A 25,122-nucleotide genomic window follows, 5' to 3' on the forward strand; every position below is an offset into this window, starting at 1 on the left:
CTACTTATGACCCCATGGCTCTCTTCTTTTGAGCCACAGTCATCTTGAAGCCCTCTCTGCCGTATCGGTGGTACTGCAGATGGCTCTCCTCTTCCTCTCTCCCTCGATGCCCAAATTGCTGAAGGCTCTGGCTAAAGAACGGGCTGCGAATCCCCTGCATCCAATCTCCACTGGGAGACACCTCGCTCTCCACCCAGCCTGCTGACATTTGCTGACCAGTCCCGCATACTTGGAGAGCTTCCTTTCAAAGGCCTCTTCCAAGCGATCTTCCCATGGGACTGTCAGCTCCAACAGCACAGCTTGCTTGGTGGACTCAGACACAAGAACAATGTCTGGTCGCAGGGTGGTTGCTGCGATATGGTTGGGGAACTTCAGCTGCCGTTCAAGGTCCACCAACAGTTGCCAGTCCCGTGCAGAGGTCAGGATGCCTGCAGATGTTCTTCTGGTGGGTTCTGGCTGCTCCCCAGCTCTGACAAAGGCGATGGTCTGCTTGGAGGGTCGGGACCGCTTCGCCCACTCAACTCCTGTGCTGATGGCTTCAGCGATGGTCTTCAGGACCTGATCATGCCTCCATCGGTACCGTCCTTCTCCAAGTGCCTTTGTGCAGCAGCTGAGGGTGTGCTCCAGGGTTCCTCGCTTGGAGCACAGTGGGCATGCTGGTGACTCTGCTTTGCCCCATGTGTGCAGATTTGATAGGCTTGGAATCACATCATACACTGCCTGGATGAGAAATTTGATGCGGTGTGGCTCGGCTTTCCAAAGCTCAGCCCAGGTCCCTTTCCTCTCGACCGCATTTTCCCATCTAGTCCAAGCCCCCTGTTGCTTCATTCCCACCGCCTTGCAGGTTCTTGTCTCCTCCACTGCTGCTCTCATCTCCTCCTGAACTAGGCGGCGCCATTCCTTGCCTCTGATGGTGTTCATTTTGGGGAGTTGGAAAGGATCCTAGCCCAGCTCAGCCTCGTGTGACCACTCCCACCAGCCTCTTGTGACACAGCCTTGCCTGAACAGCTTCCTGTGCCCTCCACTTCCTGCCAGTCCTCACTTGGATCCCTGCTTTGGCCACCTTCGGATCACTTGAGTCCCTGTACTGTACCACTTCTCTGGGTCTTGTTACCTTGAATTCCTCCTCCAAGGATTTGAAGGGTAGTTGCAGTTTGTTGTGGTGTCCGTAGAGTGCGATGCTGCTCAGGCTCTTTGGCAGCCCCAGCCATCTCCTGAGCTGGTTGCTGACCCTCCTCTCTAAGGTTACGACTGTTGTGATCAGAACTGCATAGACAAGGAGGGGCCACAGGATTCTGGGAAGAATGCCATGTTGATACACCCAGGCTTTGAATTTCCCAGGTAGGCCAGACTTGTCCACAGCCTTCAGCCAGCTATCCAACTCGGTGCAGGTCAACTGGATGGATGTTGTGTCCCTCAGAGAGCTGTCAAAAACCTTCCCTAAGCTCTTGATTGGCTTCTCTGTGGGATGGCTGTGCCTGCAATCGTGAACCGGAACTTCTCCTCCACCTTCCCTTTCCTCAGCACCATAGATCTAGATTTGGCTGGTTTGAAATGCATCCAGGCCCACTCCACCAGCTTTTCGAGCCCCTGCAGAATCCACCGGCAGCCTGGGACTGATTCTGTGGTGACTGTGAGGTCATCCATGAACGCCCTGATGGGTGGTTGCCGTTGAGCGGAATTCATTCTGGGCCCTCTGCACTCCGGTTCAGCAGACTTAGTGAGCATGTTCATGGCTAGGGAAAACAGTGTCACAGAGATAGTGCACCCTGTGATGATGCCGATCTCCACCTTCTGCCAGCTTGATATAATTGCTCCTGAAGAGACCCTCATCCTGAAGTTGCTGTAGTAATCAGCGATGAGGTCTCTGATTCTGCTGGGGACGTGATGTTTGGTCAGTGTGAGCTGCACCAGCTTGTGTGGAATGGAGCCATATGCATTTGCCAGGTCGAGCCACAACACTGACAGGTTGCCCTTGTTCTCTCTGGCCTCCCTGATGAGCTGTGTCACCACACCGGTGTGCTCCAGACAGCCTGGCATCCCTGAAACGCCACCCTTCTGGACTGAAGTGTCGATGTAGGTGTTCTTTTCCAAGTAGGTGCACAGCCGCTTGGAAACGGCGCTGAAGAAGACCTTCTCCTCAACGCACAGCAGGGAGATGATTGTGGAACTGGTCTATCTGGGTGGAGTTTTCCTCCTTCGGGATCCACACCCCTTCAGTCACTCTCCACTGTTCTGAGATCTTACCCCTTCTCCAGAAGACTTGCAGGATCTTCCACAGACGCAGCAGGAGTTTGGGACAGTTCTTGTACACTTTGTAGGAGGTGCTACTTGGTCCTGGAGCAGAGGTTGCCCTTGCTTTGCGGACTACCTCTCTGACTTCCTTTAGCTGCAGCTCCAACATGTCGAACTGCACATCCGGTCCAGGGGGGTCTATTAAGATGTTGCACTCTCCCAACTCCTGCTCTCTTTCAGGGTCACTGTATGTCTTCTTCAGATGTTGGTCTATGTCTTCCTGCGAGCTGGCCAGTTTCCCACTGCGCTTCTGCCCCAGCAGCTCCTTGGTGAACTTGAAGGGGTTGGCAATAAAGGCAGCACGTTTTCTAGCCCTTTCGCTACGCAACCTCCGATGCCACTCTGCCCGGCGGAGGACTCTGATCTTCTTCCGTAGGATGCCCATCAGCTGGGCCAAGCCAATGCGTTCCTCTTCTCCTGCCTTCTTGCACTGGGACTTCAGCACTTCTGCCTGATGTTGTGGATCCTCACCGCTCTTTGATTCTTCAAGTAAAGTGTTCTGGAGCTTTTCTTCTCCTCTTCTCCGAACCGTTCAGCTGCGATGCCGACAATAGCCGCGTTTCCACTGCAGGAACTTTACCCCGGAACTAGAAACCTTTTGAGGAACTCAGTGCGTTTCGACCACAGGAACTAGGGTCTAAATTAAGTTCCGGGGACCAAATAAGCCCCTGCTTGGGGGGTAGTACTTTCCAAAAGTACAGGAACCTTTGGGGTGGGGCGCAAGCGCTGAAAATTTCTGATTGGTCGGCTACTTGCAGTGTTTTATTTCAACTGCCATTTTTATAAATCTGCAGCCGCAAACCGATTTATTTTCATAATAACTTGATATCAAACTTATATGTTATGCGGCACAGTAGCCTACTTTTGGTTATAGCCTGCCAACGTTGTGGAATTATAACGTGTGCTCTTCTGTTCTTTTCTTGCTTTAGTATTCGTTTTATAAAATGCTAAGCATTCGTGCTGGGACAGCACATTACATACCAAAACATTCAAACGGTTTAATTCGGTTGCTGAATATTATTGGAAATCACCTTCAACACTTTTTGTCAGGGTAAAATAACAGGTTAATTCTAGTAATCGTCCCTTTTGCTTTTTCAGACTGCCGTAATTTTACTCTGCCATTCTTCAATTCCACAAAAAGACCAGGAAGACTATGGACTAATTTATGGTGCATGGTTCGCATCTGGAGGGCACACTTCGCTGCTCGGCTAGCAGTAACTTTGAAGGAAAGCAAACGGTGGCTGTACCACTGCTAATTTAAATTTTCACGCAAGTCCGAGTTTTCGTTCTATTCTTGTCATTTTGCGATTAGCCTATATGGAATTGACGATGAGAAAGTAATCAATTTAACAGCAAATTGTTTACAACGTGTGCATGTTTTCTGCTGTTGTTGCCAGTTAATTGTGGAATGTGAATGCATTCTGTCGCCTCGGATGTCAAGACATGAAAGTGAATGTTCGCATAAAAACAATGAATGTGTTTGAGAGGGTATATAAAACAGTTACAATCTGACTATTGGCCTGTTATATCCTATTTGTTGAATAACAACGGTCCAAGTTCAACTACCAATGACAGTTTTGCTTGACAACGGTAAAATATGCCTAAACGGCTGCAGAAGAACATTTCAATTTCAGGTGATTAAATCAATAAAAATCAATAAATACAAAAGTAACCATATATAGTCATTGTTGGTAACCCGTTGTATATAAGTGGAATAAACCCCTCCGGGCTGTCCCGGTTATTAGAAAATAATGTAGGCTACTTTGGTGGTAGTATGGGGTTACAGAAGAAATCATAGGACAGATGGACCGACGACAACGTCGCTTTTTCATACGTCAGTGGGCTAATTTGCCTAATCTTCGGGGGACTTTAGACCGCGGTGGAAACGCCGACAACAATGGGCTGAAGGAACCTTTTAGTTCTTTGAAAAGTAGTTCCTGGGACTAAAAGTTCCGGGTACTTTTGGTGGAAACGTGGCTAATGACTGTTGTCATGGCTTGTAGCTTCCTATCGGCCTCTCCCTTCACTGTTGCCTCCAGAATTTGGTTGACATCTTCGTCAAACTGCTTCCACAGTGAAGTCATGTTAGCTGCAGGCCATTTGATCCACCTCCTGTTAGATCTGATGCTAGAGGGATTAGTTTGCAACACTTGGAGGTTCCGGGCACTATGGGGTGACTCCGGCCCTGGCACCTCCTGCGTCTCACCTGGTTGGACACCTGTGCGTTGTGCTGCTCCTGCCCCCACCAGACACTTAGCCTCACTTGGTGGATCTTCAAGCCGCGATCGTTCTTGCAGATTTTGCCACATACACACTGCTTGCTCATAGTCGTTTGTTCGTTGCCTGGGTCTGATGCTGTTGTGTCCGTCCGACTGGGGTGCTCATCCTCCCCCCCTCTCGGGCACCCCTGGGGATATTTTTCCATTAGGTTCATCGTAGCTTTTGTGGGAGTCCTCCTCACAGAGGACACAGATTGGGTTGCCAGCCCGTTCTGCCCCGGTTGCCGTCTCTCCGAGCTGTCACTGACTCTCCAGTCGTCACCACACTTTTCATGGTTGTCATCCAGTCTTTTCTGGCTGTCACTGATAAACTCAGGGTGTAAGCTGTGTACATACATCTGCTGATGCATCTGGACACATCTTCAGTGATGTTCCTGGAATCATCTAGTGTTTCGGGTCTTTCAACACCCTACAACAGTTTGATGCATTCATTTTAACATGCATAACACTAAGAATAAAAAAACATTTATTTAAAAATTGAAGTTCAGGATTGATGTTGCTTACTCGTGGTCTCAGCGAAATCAAAATTAAGCAAAAACAGCTTTAGATCTCTTCAAGTGAATGTTACCAGTTTCCATATAAATGCTTACTCCTCCCATCAATGAGCTCTTACACAAGTCAGAATTGGTGTGGTCTGTCTGCAAACAGAATGTGTAAATAAGTGCAAAGGCCACAGGCTGAAGCATTCTGGGATATTTATCTGTATTCCAGTGCAGAATGTGGAATGTAGCACAGATATTAAATGTTTTCTGTGGCTTTGCATGGTTTCAGATTTATGGTTTCCATGGAAACTCAAAATACTCAGAGTGACACAGAAATGCATTAGTAATACAACATTAATACTCCAGTACAAACATGAAATGGATAGACTTTTATGAGAGAGCCCATAATCCAACGAGGATTTGAAATTCCAATCATAAAATTTGTATTTTAGTGATTTGTTCCAGTTATATTTGAAAGTATCCAGTCAAGTATCTGCCAGTCTGAGAATTTTATTTTCCTTTTCGGGCCATTGGCCAATATTTGATCGAGAACATATCTGTATTGTCAGACAATTCAATTAAAATCATCCATGACAATTATCTCATTATTGTGGTCACATTTTTTAATAGTTCAGTAAGTTTTTCCAAAAAACATCATTAGAAGATAGCAGATCCAAAATAAAAATCCAAAATGGTAAATGGCATTTGCATTTGTGCCAATACCCTCAAGATGAACTCCACTGTTGAATTTATTCTATCCAAACTTAATATCATTTTTTGCATGTATGTCCACTTTTCTCAATTGCTGAGAAATAAAAGGTTATCCAGCAAAACAGAAAAACATTCTGAAACAGGTGTACTTGCCACTTTAATCTCCATTTTTACAGTTCCTCAATCTTAGGCCAGATATGGATTGAAGCCGGTTTATCTAAGCCTACATGTCTTTAGTTACTGGCCTGCAAATATTCCTTGACTCAAAGTGCTAAGATTCACTCTGTCTTTCTGCACTTGGACCCAGAGACAGGCGTAAAATTGATACAAGGATACAAATTCATTGCATTAAACTAAAGTTTGAAATTTGGCTCAGACCATCCCCTACTTCCTCCTTATTTTGTAACATAACTAATTTAGTGCCCTGGCAATTTCCTTTCTATATGAACCGAGTAATCAGACTGTCATTTATCTCAATTCCTGGGTGGATCAGAGACAGATAACATAGTGCTGCAAAAGCATGTCCTTGGGAGTACATTCATTTTAATTACTGAGATCCATCCCGTAAAAGAGAAAGACAAACCGTGTATTATTGTAGTTTTATGAGTAGTTCTTCAAAGAAATGGTACATATCTATTCCCAGATACTTCAAATACTTCAAAATCTCATCCAAAATTACGGTTTTTGAATTAGATGTTCAACAAGCACATACAGGTGTCCACATACTTTTGGCCATGTGGTGTATGCAAAAGCCTGCACAAGGTACCTGTCCAAAATATTTCTTACAAAACCCCTTTGAGGTGGATGAATCAGCTTATAAAAGAAAATTCATTGAATTACCCTTCAAAGTCGTTGAAAATAATTTTTTGTCTGCATTTAAAAGTGATATGGGATGATAGCGAGCACAGTGTGCAGGATCTTTTTTTTTTAATAATTAAAGTATCAGAGCAGGACTAACAGCTCTTCCAAATGTCCCCTTTGGAATGGCTGTATTCCTCAGCTGTAATAGTGGTGGCTCTAATCAGGAACAGAACTTTAGCTACACCTCAGGGGGAGTACCAACCATACCAGGAGACCTAACTTCAATCCGTTAAAAAATTTTGTTAAATGTCTGGAATATGGCACAATGTCAAAATGGGACTTTTATTCTTCATGGCAGGCCGTAATAGCCTCCATCCCCCCGTGACTCTGACCAGGAATAAGTTGGTTTGATAATGGATGGATAGATTTCCTCCTTATGCTATTATACAGCCAGCACAAAAACCATGCATGTGTCCAGGATGAACTGCTGTAGCCTTCAGTTTCCATATGACCAGGGGTTAAATTGGGGGTGGACGCGGGTGTACGGCGTCTACCCACCTTTGGTAAATAAATAAATAATTTTGCCCTGCAGTTTCACAAATAACTATGACAATCCAGTCTATTTTTCGTATGCTCCAGTCCATGTGTTCCCTCTAGCCAGTTACTCGCTCAACCAATCAAAAATCCGAAGAAAATGAACTGAAGAAAAAGGAGGAACAGTCGTTTATATAGACAGGCACAGAAAGAAAAATATCGTTGATTGTCTTGATTGTTTGGAAGCGGACGCCGTAGGTAATTTCATTAACATGTAATTTCATCTATGCAACATTTTAAAAAGAGATGAATAAACAGCCCCCACGAATGCCGGCTATTATTAACGGCAACTTTGATTGCTTGAGCAAAATCAGCAGGTTGCTGGTCAGCAGCTAAGCTAGGATTGAATATTTCCCACATAACGTTTTATTCAGCGGCGACTGGTGAGCTGAAAATTGGTGGGGCCAAAACTTTCCTTTAAACTAATCATTGATCTCAACCTGTTTTCATTAGTAATTTTTCTTTTATTATCAAGCGTGCCAATGATCAGACTAATCAAATGGCAAGTAGCCTAACACACAGCGTCTTTATACCATGTTAGGGGGATTAAAACATAAATTCAATTTATCTGTTAAAAATCTGTTTTAATCACCAAGTAGTCTACACTTAACAAACAAGATGCACCAGTCTCTTATCTACCGTGTTAGATTTCAGAATAACCAGCAAAAACAAAAACCTGCACTTCAATTTTGTTTACAATCTACGCATTGCAGATATTTGCCATGAATACGAGTGCGGAGAAAGAAGTGCATGTATCCACAAACAATGTTGATTAAAAATGATTCGTACTGCAAATGAAAATAAATGTAGGCTATAAGGCCTAGGCTACTCGCTAAAACTGCCTATTTAGGGAGAGCTGGCTATATATGATAGTATTGAGTGGCCTATTTTGTGGATTAATTGTATTGATACTCAAGGAAATTCAGGGGAAAATTCCGCCACTGCTTAGTGATTAAAACTGATTTCTCTAAATCGCATTTATCATTTAATCTCCCTAACACAATGCGAAGAAGCTGTGTGTCCCTTTCCAATTGCTTAGTCAGATCGTTTGCATGCTTGTTAATCACTGAAAATTAATTAAAACAGTTTGAGATCAATGATTAGTTTAAAGGAAAGTTTTGCGCATCACCCATTTTTAGCTCACCAGTCGCCGCTGGTTTTATTTTGTTTCAATTCGACAGTTTAAGAAAGATGGATAAAGGAAGAAGAAAGGGAGGAGAAAAGAGAAGAAGGATGACCGATTATTTTTGTGGGTAAAAAATTATCTGCATTAACAACACTCAATAAACTTGAAATATTTTATGTAAAAGCTTGCATCAATAGTATACATTCTTTTTAAAACATTGTTTTCCTTAATTACAATTATGGGCACAATACATTAAAGATACAACTATTCTGAGCTGAGACATTCATTGGTTTGTACCTTTTTGTCACCCACCTCCCACCGGATCTCAGGGTCCACCCACCTCCCAAATCCCAATTTAACCCCTGCATATGACTGGTTCTTTCTCTTATCAAAGATGAAACAAGTACAGTATGTCAGCAATTTTCAAGCACAAACAGTCATAAGCGGCAGAAAATAAGTGAGCATGAGCAGAGAGAAATCTACATCACAGAGTGTAGAATATAGAAGGTGGAACATCTTTCAATAACTGCACATTTCCACATCTTCTGGGACCTTCTGGAAAATTCAGAAATTGCTAGACCTGTCTCTCTGATGAATTACTCTTTTTACATAAGACGAAGCCTGAAATTATGTGAGCAGTTACAGTCTCATGTAGAAGCTTTCACTTTCCATATGACTATCCCTGTCCCACAGCCTTGAATTCTGCATAGTACAAAGTAACACATACAATAAAGCCATTTACTCTAAATCACAATCCAGCCATGCAGCCATTTACTCTAAATCACAGTCCAGCCATGCCGCCATTTACTCTAAATCACAATCCAGACATGCCAAGTGATTCATCCTGAATCACTCCAAAGAGACTATGTTTGCGTTCTGTTCAAATAAAAATGTGTAATCATTACATTTATAATGTATGTTTATCACACAGTCACAAAGATCTTTTTTTAAAATGTGTGTAATCATGTTTGGGTTCTGTCATTAAATGTAATAACTTTTTATTTTAGATGTTTTATATTGTATAAATTGCAACCAAAAAATATTTTTAAATTCATGTTTGTCATTTAACACTCTAGAACTTACTTTCCATATAAATATATATATTTATATATTCAGTTTGTTGCTTGGTCAGGTGACCACTCAGTCTTTAGGATGCAAGTCGATGCATAAAACATTACAGTTGTCTCATAAACATGCAGCTAATTCCTGATAGAAAACACCAAGTCAGTTTCTTAGGTAAGTGATTGATTAAAGGTCACTGTTATATATTTTCCTGTAACAGACATGCTATTGTAACTACAAAATAATTTCAAATGCATCAATGTTGAAATAGCGGTACTTAGTCAATTCTCTAATGAATGTAATTATTAAATAAAAGTCTACATTAAATGTGTTAAAAGGATGGTTATAAAAAAACGGTTGGAATTAGACCTGGATTCAAATGTCTTCTTCATCAAATAGTGTAGCCTACAGCAGTTTGATGCATTCATTTTAGAATTTCCTGAACATGCATAACACTGTGGATAAACAAAAAAAAAGAAGAAAAAAGGAAAACAAAATGCATTGGATGCATGGAGGCGATTATGAAGGTGCTTCTTGTTGGAGGATGACTGGCTTTACCCTAACTACACAGCAGGTAGCCTATACCCTTTTGAACAGTGATTGTTATAGCAATAATTGTGTGAGCACAATTCTGTGCAGTAGCAGCGATTAGATCATTACTTATATTTCAGATTTTTCAACAACTGGTAAGCTCTTTTCTCCAAATGCATCCATCACACAATGTTACCACACTTCCATCCCTGAGCGCAGATTTAATGTAATGTCATTTTATGTAAACATGTGACAAAAACTTTATAAAAATAAAATAGAGAAGGGAGATGTGAAAATATGATGGAACGTAAAGTAAAAACATCTTTCAGTCTTACACAAGTCACATGACCAGGCCTCTTCACCACGCTTTCTATTTACAAGAAACTGCTGCTCTTCCCGTTGGTTCACCTCACTAGAAAACGTGTGTGCTGAAAAGCAATCTGGCTACATGACAGCCGATGAGATAACTGGACTGATAAGCAATCAGTAGGACACAGAAAAACAAGCACACGCACACACTCTGCACTTGGCGGCTTTTCAGTTGCATCTCTCCTCCTCCACCCATCCCCTCTGTTTTTTTCTTTTTCAAGTAGGCTGGTTACTTTTTAAATCAGAGTCAGACATTGGCCATTTTGAACGAATAGCCAAGCCTCTCTTCTCCCACCTAAGTACTTTGAGACCACCCTACTGGCTGGGAGTCACAAAGCTCAGAAAAGTTACCTGCGACTCACAACTGAGTGTTCTTTGCTCACCTGAAACCCCGTGGCACACAGCCAAGCACTGAGAGGAACAAGATGTTGCATGAAATCAAACTATCCACAGCTGAATGTGGTGAGTAATATCATATTTTTTTTGTAAAATATACATTTTAAAAGGTAATTAAAAATAAATAGTAGAAAGAGACTGGTACTCATCCCCAGATCTGATCTATCCCCCTGCTACCATCTTTCACCCCTGCTACCCCGCCTCACTGTCAGCAGCAGGCAGGGGATTGTTCTCTGAAGGACAACCAGAAGAGTTTGCACGATTACCACCTCTGTTTATGCATCAAACTGGGGCTTGCAAATTAATGAGATAAGATAATTATGTGTTTGAAAATGAATTTCATTTGAAAAGGTACAACAGTCACACAAATGGTCTCCCAGAGGTTAATTTTCTGTAAATACTCTAATATCCTAAAAACATTACTCTGATTGTTATACTCCACAACAATAATGACAAAGAAATGTTTAATCAGATCTTTCAAACACTGTTTTTAAATGCTTTTTAAATGCCTGTTGCATTTATTAAATTAATTTACAAAGTGTGTAAATTAGGATTTATTTTACTGTAGGAAAAACAGAGAAAAATGACAGACACAGTCCTCAAAGTTAAAATATAAAGCCAGTGATAAACCTTTTATTTTTATTTTACCCCAAGAGCAAACAGACAGGTATTGCAGGCATATTGGGGTGGAAACCTGGCAAATGAAATTTAGTATAGCCAAATGTAAAGGGATGCATGTGGGAAATAAAAACATTAGGCAGGATTACTTTACGGCAGGAACAAATTTGGAAAGTGCTCAGTTTGAAAAAGACTTGGGAGTAATGGTTGATCCAAGCCTTTCAGTTTCTAGGAACTGTGCTGTAGCGGTAAAAAAAAAAGGCCAACGGGATGCTGGAATATATAGCCAAAATTATTGAGTATAAATCAAAGGAAGTTATACTTATCTTATACAATACATTTGTTTGACCACATTTGGAGTATTGTGTGCAGTAGTGGTTGGCGTTCCAGTTCCTTTCAGGGACACGAGCCCTTTGATTCTGTTCCCTAATAGGATTCGTTCCCAGATTCGTTCACCGGGTCCTTCGTTCCTCACTCTGACTTATGACTCTTCGTTCACTGAGTCCAGTTCCTAGTGAACAAAAACGAGAGTCATGCTGTGACTGATTCCGACTTCAGACTCTAGTTCCTAGTGAAAGAAACGAGATTCTGTGCTTGTATGTGAATGCCTACATTAACATAGGACAAGCCAACAATGCTATTAGGCTATGCGGTTCATAGATATTTTCAAAAACATTTTGCTGATTTAAAAATGATATGGCAATGTTTTCTGACTATTTACTCAAGTAGCGTTTACTGTTTGCTCGCAGAAGGGTTGATGATTACAATATAATGTAGCCTATAGGTTATTTTACATTTTATTAGAAAGAGCACATGAATTTGCAATGTGGGACAATTTCTTATGAATTTGTACCTTTGTGGTGCAGCTGTTTTATAGTGGATCAAACGGGTTGTAAAATAGCTAGCCAAAATTGTGATTTTACATGGCAGAGGGATTATTGGATATGAGTTTACGTGCCTGAGCTATAGCTATTTGTTTTTGGTAACTGCGTTGTGTCGATTTCCTGCATCATACATTAATGGCCTTGTTTGTTCACGTTTATTTACATTATGCAAATAAGAGAGTAGGCTACTCATAGCCTATAGCATTTCCCAGGTGTAACTCGGCTAACCAGCTAGTGTAAGCAAGATGTTTTTAATTCTATAGATCTACTTATTACTCAGGCAAGTTTGTCATTGCAATACAAAAGTATCAGGGGGTGGAAGACACGTGGAGCTGCGGCCACTTGTGTTAAACACATTCCAGTTCCAGACCCAGACTCAAGGATTCAGAATGTCCAGTTCCTTCACAAATTCAGTCCCCGACTCCCCACCGCTTTCATTTCACGAACTGAAATGTGCACGAATCAATTATTGATTGGGTGTGCACGAATCAACTGTTGTTGATTCGTGCACACCGACGAGAGGGGCTCAGAGCAAAGCACAACCCTCTCAAGCGGATCAATGTTGTCATTGGCTAGAGGCTACTATAGACAACAGAAAAATTGATAAATGGGAGGAGTAGCTACAGCTTCAGTGAGTGGCAAGTTCCCAATTTAACTTACTGAGGGGTGAACAAAAGGAACAAATCCTTACATGGAGGTGAGTCAGTTCCCTTCATTCACCAAAAAGATTTGTTCAAAACTAAAAAAAAAAGTTTACGAATGACACACTACTAGAGTGCAGTTCTGGAGACCATACTACAAGAAAGATATAAAGGCTCTGGAAAAGGTTCAAAGAAGTGCAACCAAATTGATTCCTGGTATGAAAGATAAAAGCTATGAGGAAAGACTTAAGATGCTTAATCTATTCAAGCTTAGTAAAAGGAGACTCAGGGGTGATTTGATTGAAGCTTTTAAATTCATAAAGGGGATCAACAAAGTGACCATTCCACCACCCCCACTCCCCTACCAACAACATGAGTCTGGATCCCCTGCAGGAAAGTGAATTCTGGAAAACATGCCTCTGCCAAAGTGTGGAAGGAAATTAAGGAAGGAAATCAAGGAAATTACTAAATGGAAAAGTAAGACCATTTTTAATCGGACACTTTAAAAAAAACAACTAAAGAATTGACTTTCATATAGAGAGGCCTAGTCCAGTGCTGTTGTAAGAGAGCATGCTGTCTGGTCAGGGTTTGATTTTGGAATGCATGAAAACCGTTTAGTTCAGAAATAATTTCAGTCTGTGATAAAAGGTTTAAAAGGTTAAAAGCACCCAATGTGCCTGGTACTCTGGCCCAGATGTCCGTTCATTAGTAAAAAGAACTGTACGTGTGCATGCATATGTAAGTATATAAGTATGCATATATATATATATATATATATATATATATATACATACATACATACCAGAAATAATTTCAAACACACATTGTTTAGTATGATCACTTTTACTGAAGTGTTTTTCTAAGACGGAAACAAAGAAGGTGCACGTTTGCTGTACAAATACTTACAACCCTGTAGTAATAAATGATAGAAGCTCAAGGACAGTCAGAATGCTCCCACTGCTTGATACAAACTAAAAGTGAAAGTGCATAAATGGAGCAAAACAACACTATGGTAATGTGTAATCTCAATCATAAAAGATAAGGGAGAAATATTTCCTGGTTTACGTCCAGCAAAATCTGTCTGCCCTTGATGCAATCAGTACAGTGGATGGTAAAATTCCCACACAAAGACACTTCCCGTGTCTATTTAATTTAAAGTTGTGATTGATCTGAGGAAGCCTAATCTCTGTCCTGGAAACTGGAATGTTAATTGGAAGACTTGTCTTCCAGTGTTGTGCCCACTGAATAGACATTACCATGAAGACACAGATCTGCTCTGTGTCCCTCTGACTGCCTCAGCTTTATATATCAGCACGGTGGTAAAGTTTAACTTTCATGTGTCAGAAGACATACCTTGTTTATGGTGATAGTGAATCTCACTGCTCTTCGTCCTGTTTGTGGTTCTTTCTAGGCCCCCCCTGGCCCCCCCACTTGTGTGGCGGCCGCCATCGCTGCCTGGGCCCACTGGCCTTCCACACAGGGTCAGCGGGGTCCCAGATCTCCCTCAGCCTGGGCGGCCGGAGGGCAGAAAGGGCCCGTGGAACCTTCCAGAACGGTGTGGTCTTCAGCAGCCGGCCGGTGAAGGTGAGGGAGAGGATACGCTTGCGAGTCGAGGTCGGGGACCAGCACTGGGAAGGGGCTCTTCGGCTAGGGTTCACCGCCGTCCCCCCCGTGTGGGCTTCCCCTGCTGCCATGGCGATTCCACACCTGACGGACAAGCCCGGCTACTGGGCGGGGGTGGTGCCGGACTCGCTCGCCCCACTGGGCTCGGAGCTGTGCTTCTGGGTGGACCCCCAGGGGCGGGTCATCTTGGAGAACAGCAGCGGACGGCGAGGCGTGCTGCAGGAGGGCGTGGACGTCAGACGAAAGCTGTGGGCCATGATTGACGTGTATGGACAGACACGAGCAGTGCTCTTATTGGGTGAGTGGGACTCTTTGGAGGTCAGAGTGTAAATTTAAATGCTGTGAGGTACTGAGACCTTTCTGTATTACCTGCTTTAGGGAGTGCTGTCATCAGTATTTACATACCATACCATTTAGTCAACCCCCCCCTCCCCCTCTCTCTCTTTTTGTCTCTCCCGCTCCTCCCACTCTATCTTTCTCTCCCTCACATTCTCTCTCCCTCCCCCTTTCCCTCTTTCATTACACATACTTTGATCACTTATAGTTGAGAGTGAAAACAGGAATGAAAAGGAGCAAATATACTTGCTTAGCTTCAGCCATTTGGCAGGAGCAGGGTGCATGGTGGTATGGCTGCTGGTCTTAGCCATCCGTCCATTTCCCTGTCTTTTCCACAGGATCGGAGAAGAAGGGAAAATTTGGGATAAGGAGATCCTGCCCCACTCCGCCCCCACCTCCAGTGTCCCGTGGAGACAGCTGCCTGTGTGTTCCCAAAGGCAGGACCTTCCATGTGCACAGAAGCACTGCCTCTCTTCCACAACAGCAGCAGCTCCCTGACACAGCACCCCCTACAGGTAAGGGTTCCTCATTTCAATACAGAAGACTACCATTCCATTCAGGCCCACTTTTACAGACCATATCAGAACAGTGCGGGCCACAGTATGGGTTCTATTCAGTGCTCATTCCAACCCTGGTGACTACTGCCTCACAATAACAACTTAAATAACAAGCCATTCTTCAGCCATACACCTTATTATTATTGTTTGTAAGAATAATAATAATAATAATAATAATAATAATAATAATAATATCCTCACCATAGACACCATCATGGGCAGGAGGGGTGGTGGTTGAGCTCTGTCTCCAGTGTGTGAGTGTGTGTTTGTACCTGTGTACCCAGGTGGCTCTGTCTCCAGTGTGTGAGTGTGTTTTTGTACCTGTGTACCCAGGTGGCTCTGTCTCCAGTGTGTGAGTGTGTGTTTGTATCTGTGTACCCAGATGGCTCTGTCTCCAGTGTGTGAGTGTGTGTTTGTACCTGTGTACCCAGGTGGCTCTGTCTCCAGTGTGTGAGTGTGTGTTTGTACCTGTGTACCCAGGTGGCTCTGTCTCCAGTGTGTGAGTGTGTGTTTGTACCTGTGTACCCAGGTGGCTCTGTCTCCAGTGTGTGAGTGTGTGTTTGTACCTGTGTACCCAGGTGGCTCTGTCTCCAGTGTGTGAGTGTGTGTTTGTACCTGTGTACCCAGGTGGCTCTGTCTCCAGTGTGTGAGTGTGTGTTTGTACCTGTGTACCCAGGTGGCTCTGTCTCCAGTGTGTGAGTGTGTGTTTGTACCTGTGTACCCAGGTGGCTCTGTCTCCAGTGTGTGAGTGTGTGTTTGTACCTGTGTACCCAGGTGGCTCTGTCTCCAGTGTGTGAGTGTGTGTTTGTATCTGTGTACCCAGGTGGCTCTGTCTCCAGTGTGTGAGTGTGTGTTTGTACCTGTGTACCCAGGTGGCTCTGTCTCCAGTGTGTGAGTGTGTGTTTGTATCTGTGTACCCAGGTGGCTCTGTCTCCAGTGTGTGAGTGTTTGTTTGTACCTGTGTACGCAGGTGGCTCTGTCTCCAGTGTGTGAGTGTATCTGTGTACCCAGGTGGCTCTGTCTCCAGTGTGTGAGTGTGTGTTTGTACCTGTGTACCCAGGTGGCTCTGTCTCCAGTGTGTGAGTGTGTGTTTGTACCTGTGTATCCAGGTGGCTCTGTCTCCAGTGTGTGAGTGTGTGTTTGTACCTGTGTACCCAGGTGGCTCTGTCTCCAGTGTGTGAGTGTGTGTTTGTACCTGTGTACCCAGGTGGCTCTGTCTCCAGTGTGTGTTTGTATCTGTGTACCCAGATGGCTCTGTCTCCAGTGTGTGAGTGTGTGTTTGTATCTGTGTACCCAGGTGGCTCTGTCTCCAGTGTGTGTTTGTATCTGTGTACCCAGATGGCTCTGTCTCCAGTGTGTGAGTGTGTGTTTGTATCTGTGTACCCAGTTGGCTCTGTCTCCAGTGTGTGTTTGTATCTGTGTACCCAGGTGGCTCTGTCTCCAGTGTGTGAGTGTGTGTTTGTACCTGTGTACCCAGGTGGCTCTGTCTCCAGTGTGTGAGTGTGTGTTTGTACCTGTGTACCCAGGTGGCTCTGTCTCCAGTGTGTGAGTGTGTGTTTGTACCTGTGTACCCAGATGGCTCTGTCTCCAGTGTCTGAGTGTGTGCTTGTATCTGTGTACAGGTGTGCATTTGGAGGAGGACTGTTCCGTCTGTCTGTCCTTGAGGGCCAGTGTCACCCTGTCCTGTGGTCACCGGTGCCTTTGCATCCCCTGTGCCACCAGAGTGGCCGAAGAGTTTGGCAACTGCCCCCTCTGCCGTCAGCCAATCATTGGTTTCTGCGATGTGCATGAGGGCTGAGGAGGCGGAGCCAGCAAGAGGGAATGAAGAAGTGATCTGATTGGCTGTTCCCTTCACAAGCTGAAACTGCACAGCACACTGATTCAGTGCTGCTGCTCTGGCATTGCTGTACATCAGCATGAAATACAATGTAAGAAATGTCAGGAACAAGGGGGACAGCGTGTTGGGCGGAGTTTATAGCCGTTGGGTTCTGTGTTCAAATCCTGGCATAAGACACTTCCTGCTGTGCTCTTATTCAGGCACTGTTGGCTGACTTTCTGCAGGAAGTGCCTGGGCAGCTAATGAACATGACAGTCTGCTACCACTGCAAAGAGCAACTGAAGCTCTAAAGGTCTAAGCAGGTTATTTCACTAAATGCGCACAGGGCATACACACCACTCACTCACACACTCAAACCTAGGGGCAATTTAGGGCCTCCAGGCCGACCTACATGTTTTCGGACTCTGGGAGGAAACCGGAATACCCAGAGGGATTGCCGAGATTTGGCTACCCACTGCACCACCATGCAACCCTTCAAAAAATGTGATTTTAGTATTGTTGCTGTAATTCATGCTTTCTGCACAACCCTGTACTACGTACTGAAACCAATTAGACCCATATTCTCATAACTCCTAAAATGTCTATATTGAGACAATATACTGTAGTAATATAGGGTTGATGTTAAAAATTAATTTAGTAAAATATTGTATGTACTGTAATGATGTAATAAACTGTTAATTCAAGACAAAATAAATATATAATACATTTTTACATGGTGTGTGTCATTGTATGCAGGTGGTAAGCAGTCAGTAAAACCAAATACAAAAATTATTTTATTATTTGTTTGTTTGTTTATGTGCTGTCTGTTTAATGTAATGTACCGTAAATGGAAACTTGCAGGTGATAAACCTGCAATACAGATCAAGTTCAGAAAAATTGATGGCATAGCAAATAAGCAGTGTCCCCATCTTACCACTTCGTTCTCTGATAGCATCCAGGGAGGGAAAAGCTGAAAATGGCCGTATCTTTGCTCAGCTTGGGACGTGCGTCATGCCATGGGGCTGGAGCGCATGCGTCTGGCTCTCTGCTCTTGTTGTGACACCCTGTTGCACATTAGGGACTGCTTCGCAACTGCAAAGTCAGTAGTAACTGTAACATCCGGTAAATATTTGTATTTTTCCTTTATTTATGTATGTATGTATGTATGTGCTTTGAGTGTGCTGTTCATATTTGTTTGAGTGCTGTTTTCAGTCTTGGGCAGACCAGGTTTGACAGAGGTCCCAGGCTTAAGGAGACAGAAGTCCCAGGCTTCAGGGAACAGAAGTCCCAGGCTTAAGGGGACAGAAGTCCCAGGCTTAGGGGGACAGAAGTCCTAGGCTTCACGGGACAGAAGTCTCAGGCTTAGGGAGACAGAAGGCTTCAGGGGACAGAAGTCCCAGGCTTAGGGAGACAGAAGGCTTCAGGGGACAGAAGTCCCAGGCTTCAGGGGACAGAAGTCCCAGACTTAGGGGGACAGAAGGCTTCAGGGGACAGAAGTCCCAGGCTTAGGGGGACAGAAGGCTTCAGGGGACAGAAGTCCCAGGCTTAGGGGGACAGAAGGCTTCAGAGGACAGAAGTCCCAGACTTAGGGGGACAGAAGTCCCAGGCTTAGGGGGACAGAAGTCCCAGGCTTAGGGGGACAGAAGGCTTCAGGGGACAGAAGTCCCAGGCTTAGGGGGACAGAAGGCTTCAGGGGACAGAAGTCCCAGGCTTAGGGGGACAGAAGGCTTAAGGAGACAGAAGTCCCAGGCTTAGGGGGACAGAAGGCTTCAGGGGACAGAAGTCCCAGACTTAGGGAGACAGAAGGCTTCAGGGGACAGAAGTCCCAGGCTTAGGGGGACAGAAGGCTTCAGGGGACAGAAGTCCCAGACTTAGGGAGACAGAAGGCTTCAGGGGACAGAAGTCCCAGGCTTAGGGGGACAGAAGTCCCAGACTTCAGGGGACAGATGTCCCAGGCTTAGGGAGACAGAAGTCCCAGGCTTAGGGGGACAGAAGGCTTCAGGGGACAGAAGTCCCAGGCTTAGGGGGACAGGAGGCTTTGTGGGACAGAAGTCCCAGGCTTCAGGGGACAGAAGTCCCAGGCTTTGGGGGACAGAAGCTAACAGTGTGCAATTCCATGCGGAACAGAAATAATTTAAACTGTCTGCATAAAATAACAAATGACTTCATCTACCTTATAATCTCCACAAATAATTCAGTGATGTTAAAACATCTTGGTATGAAGGGAATTCGTTGCACATTCCTACATTATAATCAACCAAAGTGCTTTTGTAACCCAGGGTTACATGCCACAAAGTTGAACAGATAGTGAAATAAAAATAATTTGTAACTAACCAGTAACAAATAAATACGATATTGTCATCTGAAATAGTGATAAAAGAAACAGATTTATAATAAGAAAAATATTGCAATCCAATGCAATCCCAGCATTAAAAAGTGAATATGTGAATGATAAACCCTTTGAAGACAATGCAAGAAAGTGGAGTGTGATTGGTGGAATTACAAGTCAATCTAAATATAAGTTGACAGAGGGATTTGTAAGCCAATGAGAATGACGACACTCCTTATGAGTTGGCCGAGTTAGCCAATCAGACCGCCTTTGGTTCCTTCTACAGACAGAAAATTAGGAGCATCCTTCCTTTTCGGGACAAGCAAAAGTGACAGTGGACGAGTGAATATTTCTCTGAACAAACTAAATTATTTGAAGTAACTTACGAATGAATTTAGAACGCATTTATAGATATTTGATTGAGAAGTGACAGTGATTTCAAAGAACCAGAAGATAATGTGTCAGATTCCAAGGACGTGGATTTTAAAAACTTACTACTCTCTCTTGATTTTAATCAGCATATTGCTGAGCCAACTCATAAGCATGGCCATACTCTAGATTTGGTCATTTCTAGTGGGCTAAGTATTACAATTTCCTCTGTTGTTGATCTTGTTATATCAGATAATTTCTGTGTATTCTTTCATGTCATGTTGTTAAAGGGAAAGAAAAAAGCTGATCGTATTATAAAGAAGTGCATTTTAAACTCAGCAGCAGCTGATAGGTTTACAGAACTTGTAAATCTTACATATGTACCACTGAACCCGCTAGCTACTGATGAGTTAGTGTATAGTTTTAATAGCAAACTTAGAGCTACACATGACATTGTTGCCCCAGAGAAAATAAAAAGGTAATTTCAAATCATAAAACACCCTGGAAAAACTGTGAAATTCTTAAACTAAAGAGGAACTGTTGGAAAGCAGAGCATAAATGGAGAAAGACAAAACTATAGGTACATCTAGACATCCTTAAATTACAGCTTGCAAATTATAATAGAGCAATAAGAAACACAAGACAGACTTATTTTTCTAAGATTATTTGTGACAATAAGAATAATCCCAAAGTGCTTTTTTCAACAATTGATCGCTTGATAAATCCAAGTCCAGCTGCTGATTTTGGCAGTGAGCTCATATCCTTAAATAGATGTGAAGAGTTTGCCAATTATTTTAAAGAAAAGATAAGCACTATTAGGTTACACATAGCTCAAATGGGTTCTACCCCAGGCCTGGACAGTTCAGTTGCCCCGTGCAAAGCTGACACGCATGCATTTGGCATGATTGATGCACAAATGCTCATTGAAATTATCCAGCCATTAAAACCCTCTATTTGTGTATTTGATCCTATCCCCACAATATTTTTAAAAACCGTTTCTAGTTGTTTGTCAGACAGTGTCTTGGCCATTGTAAACTCTTCTTTGAAAACTGGCATCTTCCCAACTACACTGAAGATTGCCATTGTAAAGCTCTTACTAAAGAAAAGTAACTTGGATCCCTCAGTTCTTAGTAACTTTAGACCCATATCAAACCTTCCTCTCTTAAAGTAATAATCTCGAAAAATTAAATTAAAATAAATGTCTGTTAAGTCACTATATATTTCTGAATCAGGTAACACAATGGTGATTGAGCCTTTTATTATATTAATTTATATTATTACTATCATAATAATTTATGATTAAAGAACTGGGTGTCTGTGGCGACATTCCCGGGAAAAAATCACAAGCGGCGCATAGTTAGTGACGCATTTTCCATCACCCATCAGTGGTTGGTCCACCAGAGAGGGTAGGCGGAGCTAGCGCAACAGGCTCCCTCTTCATCTCACTTGTGTGTGAGCGGCGTACTGTTTTTTCCGGTGTCTGCTAGCATTACAATAACAGAGGGGGGGGGGGGGGGGGGGGGGCTATTTACTTGTTTTTAAAGCTCTGACTGGTTTAACACCACCTTACATATCTGAATAGATATCAGCCCAAATGTGCCCTCAGATCTTCTGGTGATAACTTGTTATGCAATTCAAAAGTAAACTATAAAAGAAGTGGACTGAAGCTTCTTTTTATTTCTATGCCCCCATGCTGTGGAATAGCTTGCCTAGACAGATCAGAGAGGCACCAAATGTAGCACTTCTTAAAAGTGCTCCGAAAACATACTTTTTTCTGATGGCTTTTACTTGATTATATCTTATTTTAGTATTTACTTGTCTTTTGCTTTTACCTGTTTTATAAATATACATATATTGGCTTGTATTTCATTGTGTTTTATTGCATTTTGTTTTATCCTATTTTATTATTTTATTATGTTACTTTTTATTCCATCCTATTTTATTTCATCCCATTTTATTATTTTACATTTTATTCTATCCCATTTTATTCGTTTATATTTCGTGTTATATTGTTTTATTCTATTTTTCCTGTTCTAACTGTTTATTATTATTTCCTTGGTGTGAAGCACTTTGGGCTGCTACTGCTGTATGAAAGGTGCTATATAAATAAAGTGTTTTATTATTATTATTATTATAATTATTAATAATAATAATAATAATAATAATAATAATAATAATAATAATAATAATAAGAAATCGCGAGTATTAGCAAAGTTTTCCAATCGTCTTTTTTTTCTTTTTTTGGGTAACATCACTGCAGAGAAAAGTTTCCCTTGGTGAGGCTCCATTTAATAAATAAATCGCTAGAATGGTGTATTTAAAATGAAAATGGTGTTGTGAGAAGTGATGTTCTGACTAGCTGCACCTAAAAGCATCTGCTCGCTTCATAGCATAGCGTGTGTCGGCGTTGCCTTTGGCGTGTTATGATTGATGTGTGCGGGCGGGCTGTGGTTTTCGGCGGTGAACTTCGCGCCTCTTTTACCTGATGTTATGGCGTGTAAGAGTGGCGCTGATTACTGCTAGCTGTGTTTGTTTACCATACGGGTTCCGACGACAGCAATGTGAACTGTAAACTGTACACAGTAAACTGAACGAGCTAACTGTAGCTAATTATCCCCCCGGTTTAATCTAACTATAGCTATGCTGAGTGCATGAGAACAAAATTACAATTTATATGGGCTTTTCACATGGGCATAACAGTTAACATGGTTTATTGAACATATTGTATGGAAAGTTGCAAGTGTCATACATTTTAATGTTTACAATGCATACTATGTCTTAAATGACCACAAGTAAGATTTATACCAACCTTTAAGTGAATGTACTTATTTTAAATAGACTGCTAATGAGTCTTTCGGCTTTGTTTGCAACGCCTGTTTTTTGTTGGAGTTAAACTCCTATTGGTTGAATCCTGGATTCGTCTGCGACCTGCTCGTCCTCCCTGGAGTGCTGTAGCGGCGCGCAGACTGGCGAGTCACCCATGCCAGCGACCGGTGATGTGAAAGAGAAGGAAAGAGTTCATTTGTGCCTTTCTACGGCGGTGGTAGGACAAGTGCTTTTGCATTTTCATTCTTACAGGCTGGAAAACGACCACACGCACTAAACTGATTTTGCACTGATCCTCATTTAGTTCACAACAGAACAGACTGAGTTAAAACGCCATTCGTCCTGGTGAGCGTGGCTTCATGTATATTCACACTGTTAATGTTTTCATGTGTTCTTATTGAGCTGATACTTGACCGATGATTTAAAATGGAGCTGAAGTGTTTTAGATAGAGGTATTTCGAATTTGTGGTTTTTGAATTGATATGTTTTATTGCGATAAGTTTAATTTACACTGGTACTTTCAAGAGTCTTAAATAAGAGTCTTAGTGTCAAAATAAAAGCCCTGGTTTCAGAGTGAGAGTCCTATAGTCTAACCAACAGACAATTTTACTAGAACCAATAGCTATAATAGTAATAGACCAACATACATTAAAGTAATACCAACAGTGCAGAGTAAGCATAATAAGAAAAATAGCTTAAAACTAGTTGAACCAGGAAGAGTATAAATACAAAACATAAGTAAAAGGCAGTGATAAGTGTCAGGGTGCGTGGGGGGTTGGGACCCAAACGCAGAGGGCAAAAATACAAAAACTCCAAATGATGAGAACAAAAGACTTTACTGAAAGAAGAGAACAAAGGGGAACACAAAGCCTCGCAGGGCGACCTTCAACAACGAAGGGAACTACAAACGCAGGAACAAAGGAAATGCAGAAAATCCAAAAACACCAGGAAACCAGGACGTGGGCAGGAACGCATGGAGCAGGTACTTGGGTAGGGGAGCACAAAACAACCAGACATAACCACAAGGATCTAGCACCTGAGTCAAGGAAGAGGGAAACTTAAATAGAACAGACACTGACGAGACACAGGAGGGCACCATGAACAATCAGGCCACAGAGAGGGAAGGGAAAACGAGACAAGCAGCAAACACAAATTGGATAATTGAAAATAATAATACAATTAAACAGGACACAAAACCGAAGTGCCGCCATCTGGCGGCCCAACAAGGAAACACGCAGACAGGAACACCGGACCATGACAGATAAGTACCATTTTGGGGATCATTCTTTTTCTTTTTTTTGTGTCATTGTACATGTCAGCTATTGTTATTTCATTCTACTTTTCTCAGAAAATAAAAACAAAAGGTAACAGAAAAAAAAAACAGTGAAAACAAGTAAAACAACCATTCTCTTACCTTTGAAATATAGCTCATGCCTCTGTGTGACTCTTCTTGTTGTGCAAACAGCTACCATCTCTCTTGACAGGAATCTGTTATCTTCTGATTACCTGGTCCATTCATTACCTGATTTCACTCTTTCTAGTAGCGGTGTTAATACCGAAACACTTGCTACACTTTCTTACCCCGTCAGTCCTCCTCTGCCTCCACTTACCACTTAAAATGAAAATCTCGGATCATCGCCAATACGGGATGGAAAATCTTTGTATTTATCAGTTTATTTATTTAAAGTTTTTTTCCGTCTATTGCAGTATTTTAATCGCATAAATAGATGAACCTCTACATCATGGGGATGTAGAGGTTAATCTTAGCAGCATGTATATAATTGTTTAAATGAGTGTTGATATACTGATTTAAATCATTTCTTTATTCCCTGTTTTTATTTCTGTTGAAAGTGACATTTTTACACAGTGAGGATAAAATCGTACAATAGGTTTGCAGTAGTCGATGTTATAGCCTGCTGTAGGCTACATTCACTAACTTGTGGCACATGGAAAACTGTTGTCCGCAGGTTAACGCCGCCAGAGTTCGTCCGTGCTTTTTATTTTATTAATTACAGTTAAGCATTTTACACACAATACCATTATAATAATTTGATTAAAAACAGCATTCGTAGCCATGTGTGATAGATATATGCATTTCTGTGAATAAAGGACTTTTATATCTTGCACATTGAATCATGTCCGTTAGCATCTAGTGCAGGATAAAATGGAGCTTTGTGACACAGAATCTAATTTATCAGTGATCATGCATGCCTAGTTACAGTAGGAATATGTTTCCTACACAGAGTAAAACGGCATTTGCTAATTGGATTAATGGACTTTAATATGAACAATCAACTATGTAAGAATTTGCATGCCGTTTTCACATGGTACGCAGTAAATGGGACGTAAACTAACTCAATTTACTGCTCTTTGCAGAATGGTCCCTAATAATAGTGTTTGATTAGTGTTGTTGCCTTTGGCAATCACAGTACTATTATCTCACATATTATTATTATTATTCCACCCATTTTCGGACC

General features: G+C 42.4%; 1 protein-coding gene and 1 pseudogene across 1 annotated transcript; one reads left to right on the forward strand and one right to left on the reverse strand.

The window, feature by feature from the left end:
• Positions 1-4,924, reverse strand: LOC118213069 (annotated as a pseudogene).
• Positions 4,925-10,516: 5,592 nt separating this feature from the next.
• Positions 10,517-17,820, forward strand: LOC118213246 (E3 ubiquitin-protein ligase NEURL3-like). Its single transcript, XM_035392079.1, has 4 exons — positions 10,517-10,712; positions 14,201-14,710; positions 15,087-15,263; positions 16,928-17,820. Exons 1-4 carry the CDS (start codon positions 10,676-10,678, stop codon positions 17,101-17,103), a joined length of 900 nt encoding a protein of 299 aa, XP_035247970.1. The 5' UTR covers positions 10,517-10,675; the 3' UTR covers positions 17,104-17,820.
• Positions 17,821-25,122: the final 7,302 nt, after the last annotated feature.

Source organism: Anguilla anguilla, chromosome 14 (genome assembly GCF_013347855.1).
Source record: "Anguilla anguilla isolate fAngAng1 chromosome 14, fAngAng1.pri, whole genome shotgun sequence".
NCBI classification, from domain to species: domain Eukaryota; kingdom Metazoa; phylum Chordata; class Actinopteri; order Anguilliformes; family Anguillidae; genus Anguilla; species Anguilla anguilla.

What these genes read in the sequence shown, in the direction of transcription:
- LOC118213246 (XM_035392079.1), top strand. Translation starts at nt 10,676, where the DNA reads ATGTTGCATGAAATCAAACTATCCACAGCTGAATGTG. An exon ending in ACTATCCACAGCTGAATGTG is followed by an intron (nt 10,713 to 14,200) that starts GTGAGTAATATC and finishes GGTTCTTTCTAG; the next exon opens with GCCCCCCCTGGCCCCCCCAC. An exon ending in ACGAGCAGTGCTCTTATTGG is followed by an intron (nt 14,711 to 15,086) that starts GTGAGTGGGACT and finishes TCTTTTCCACAG; the next exon opens with GATCGGAGAAGAAGGGAAAA.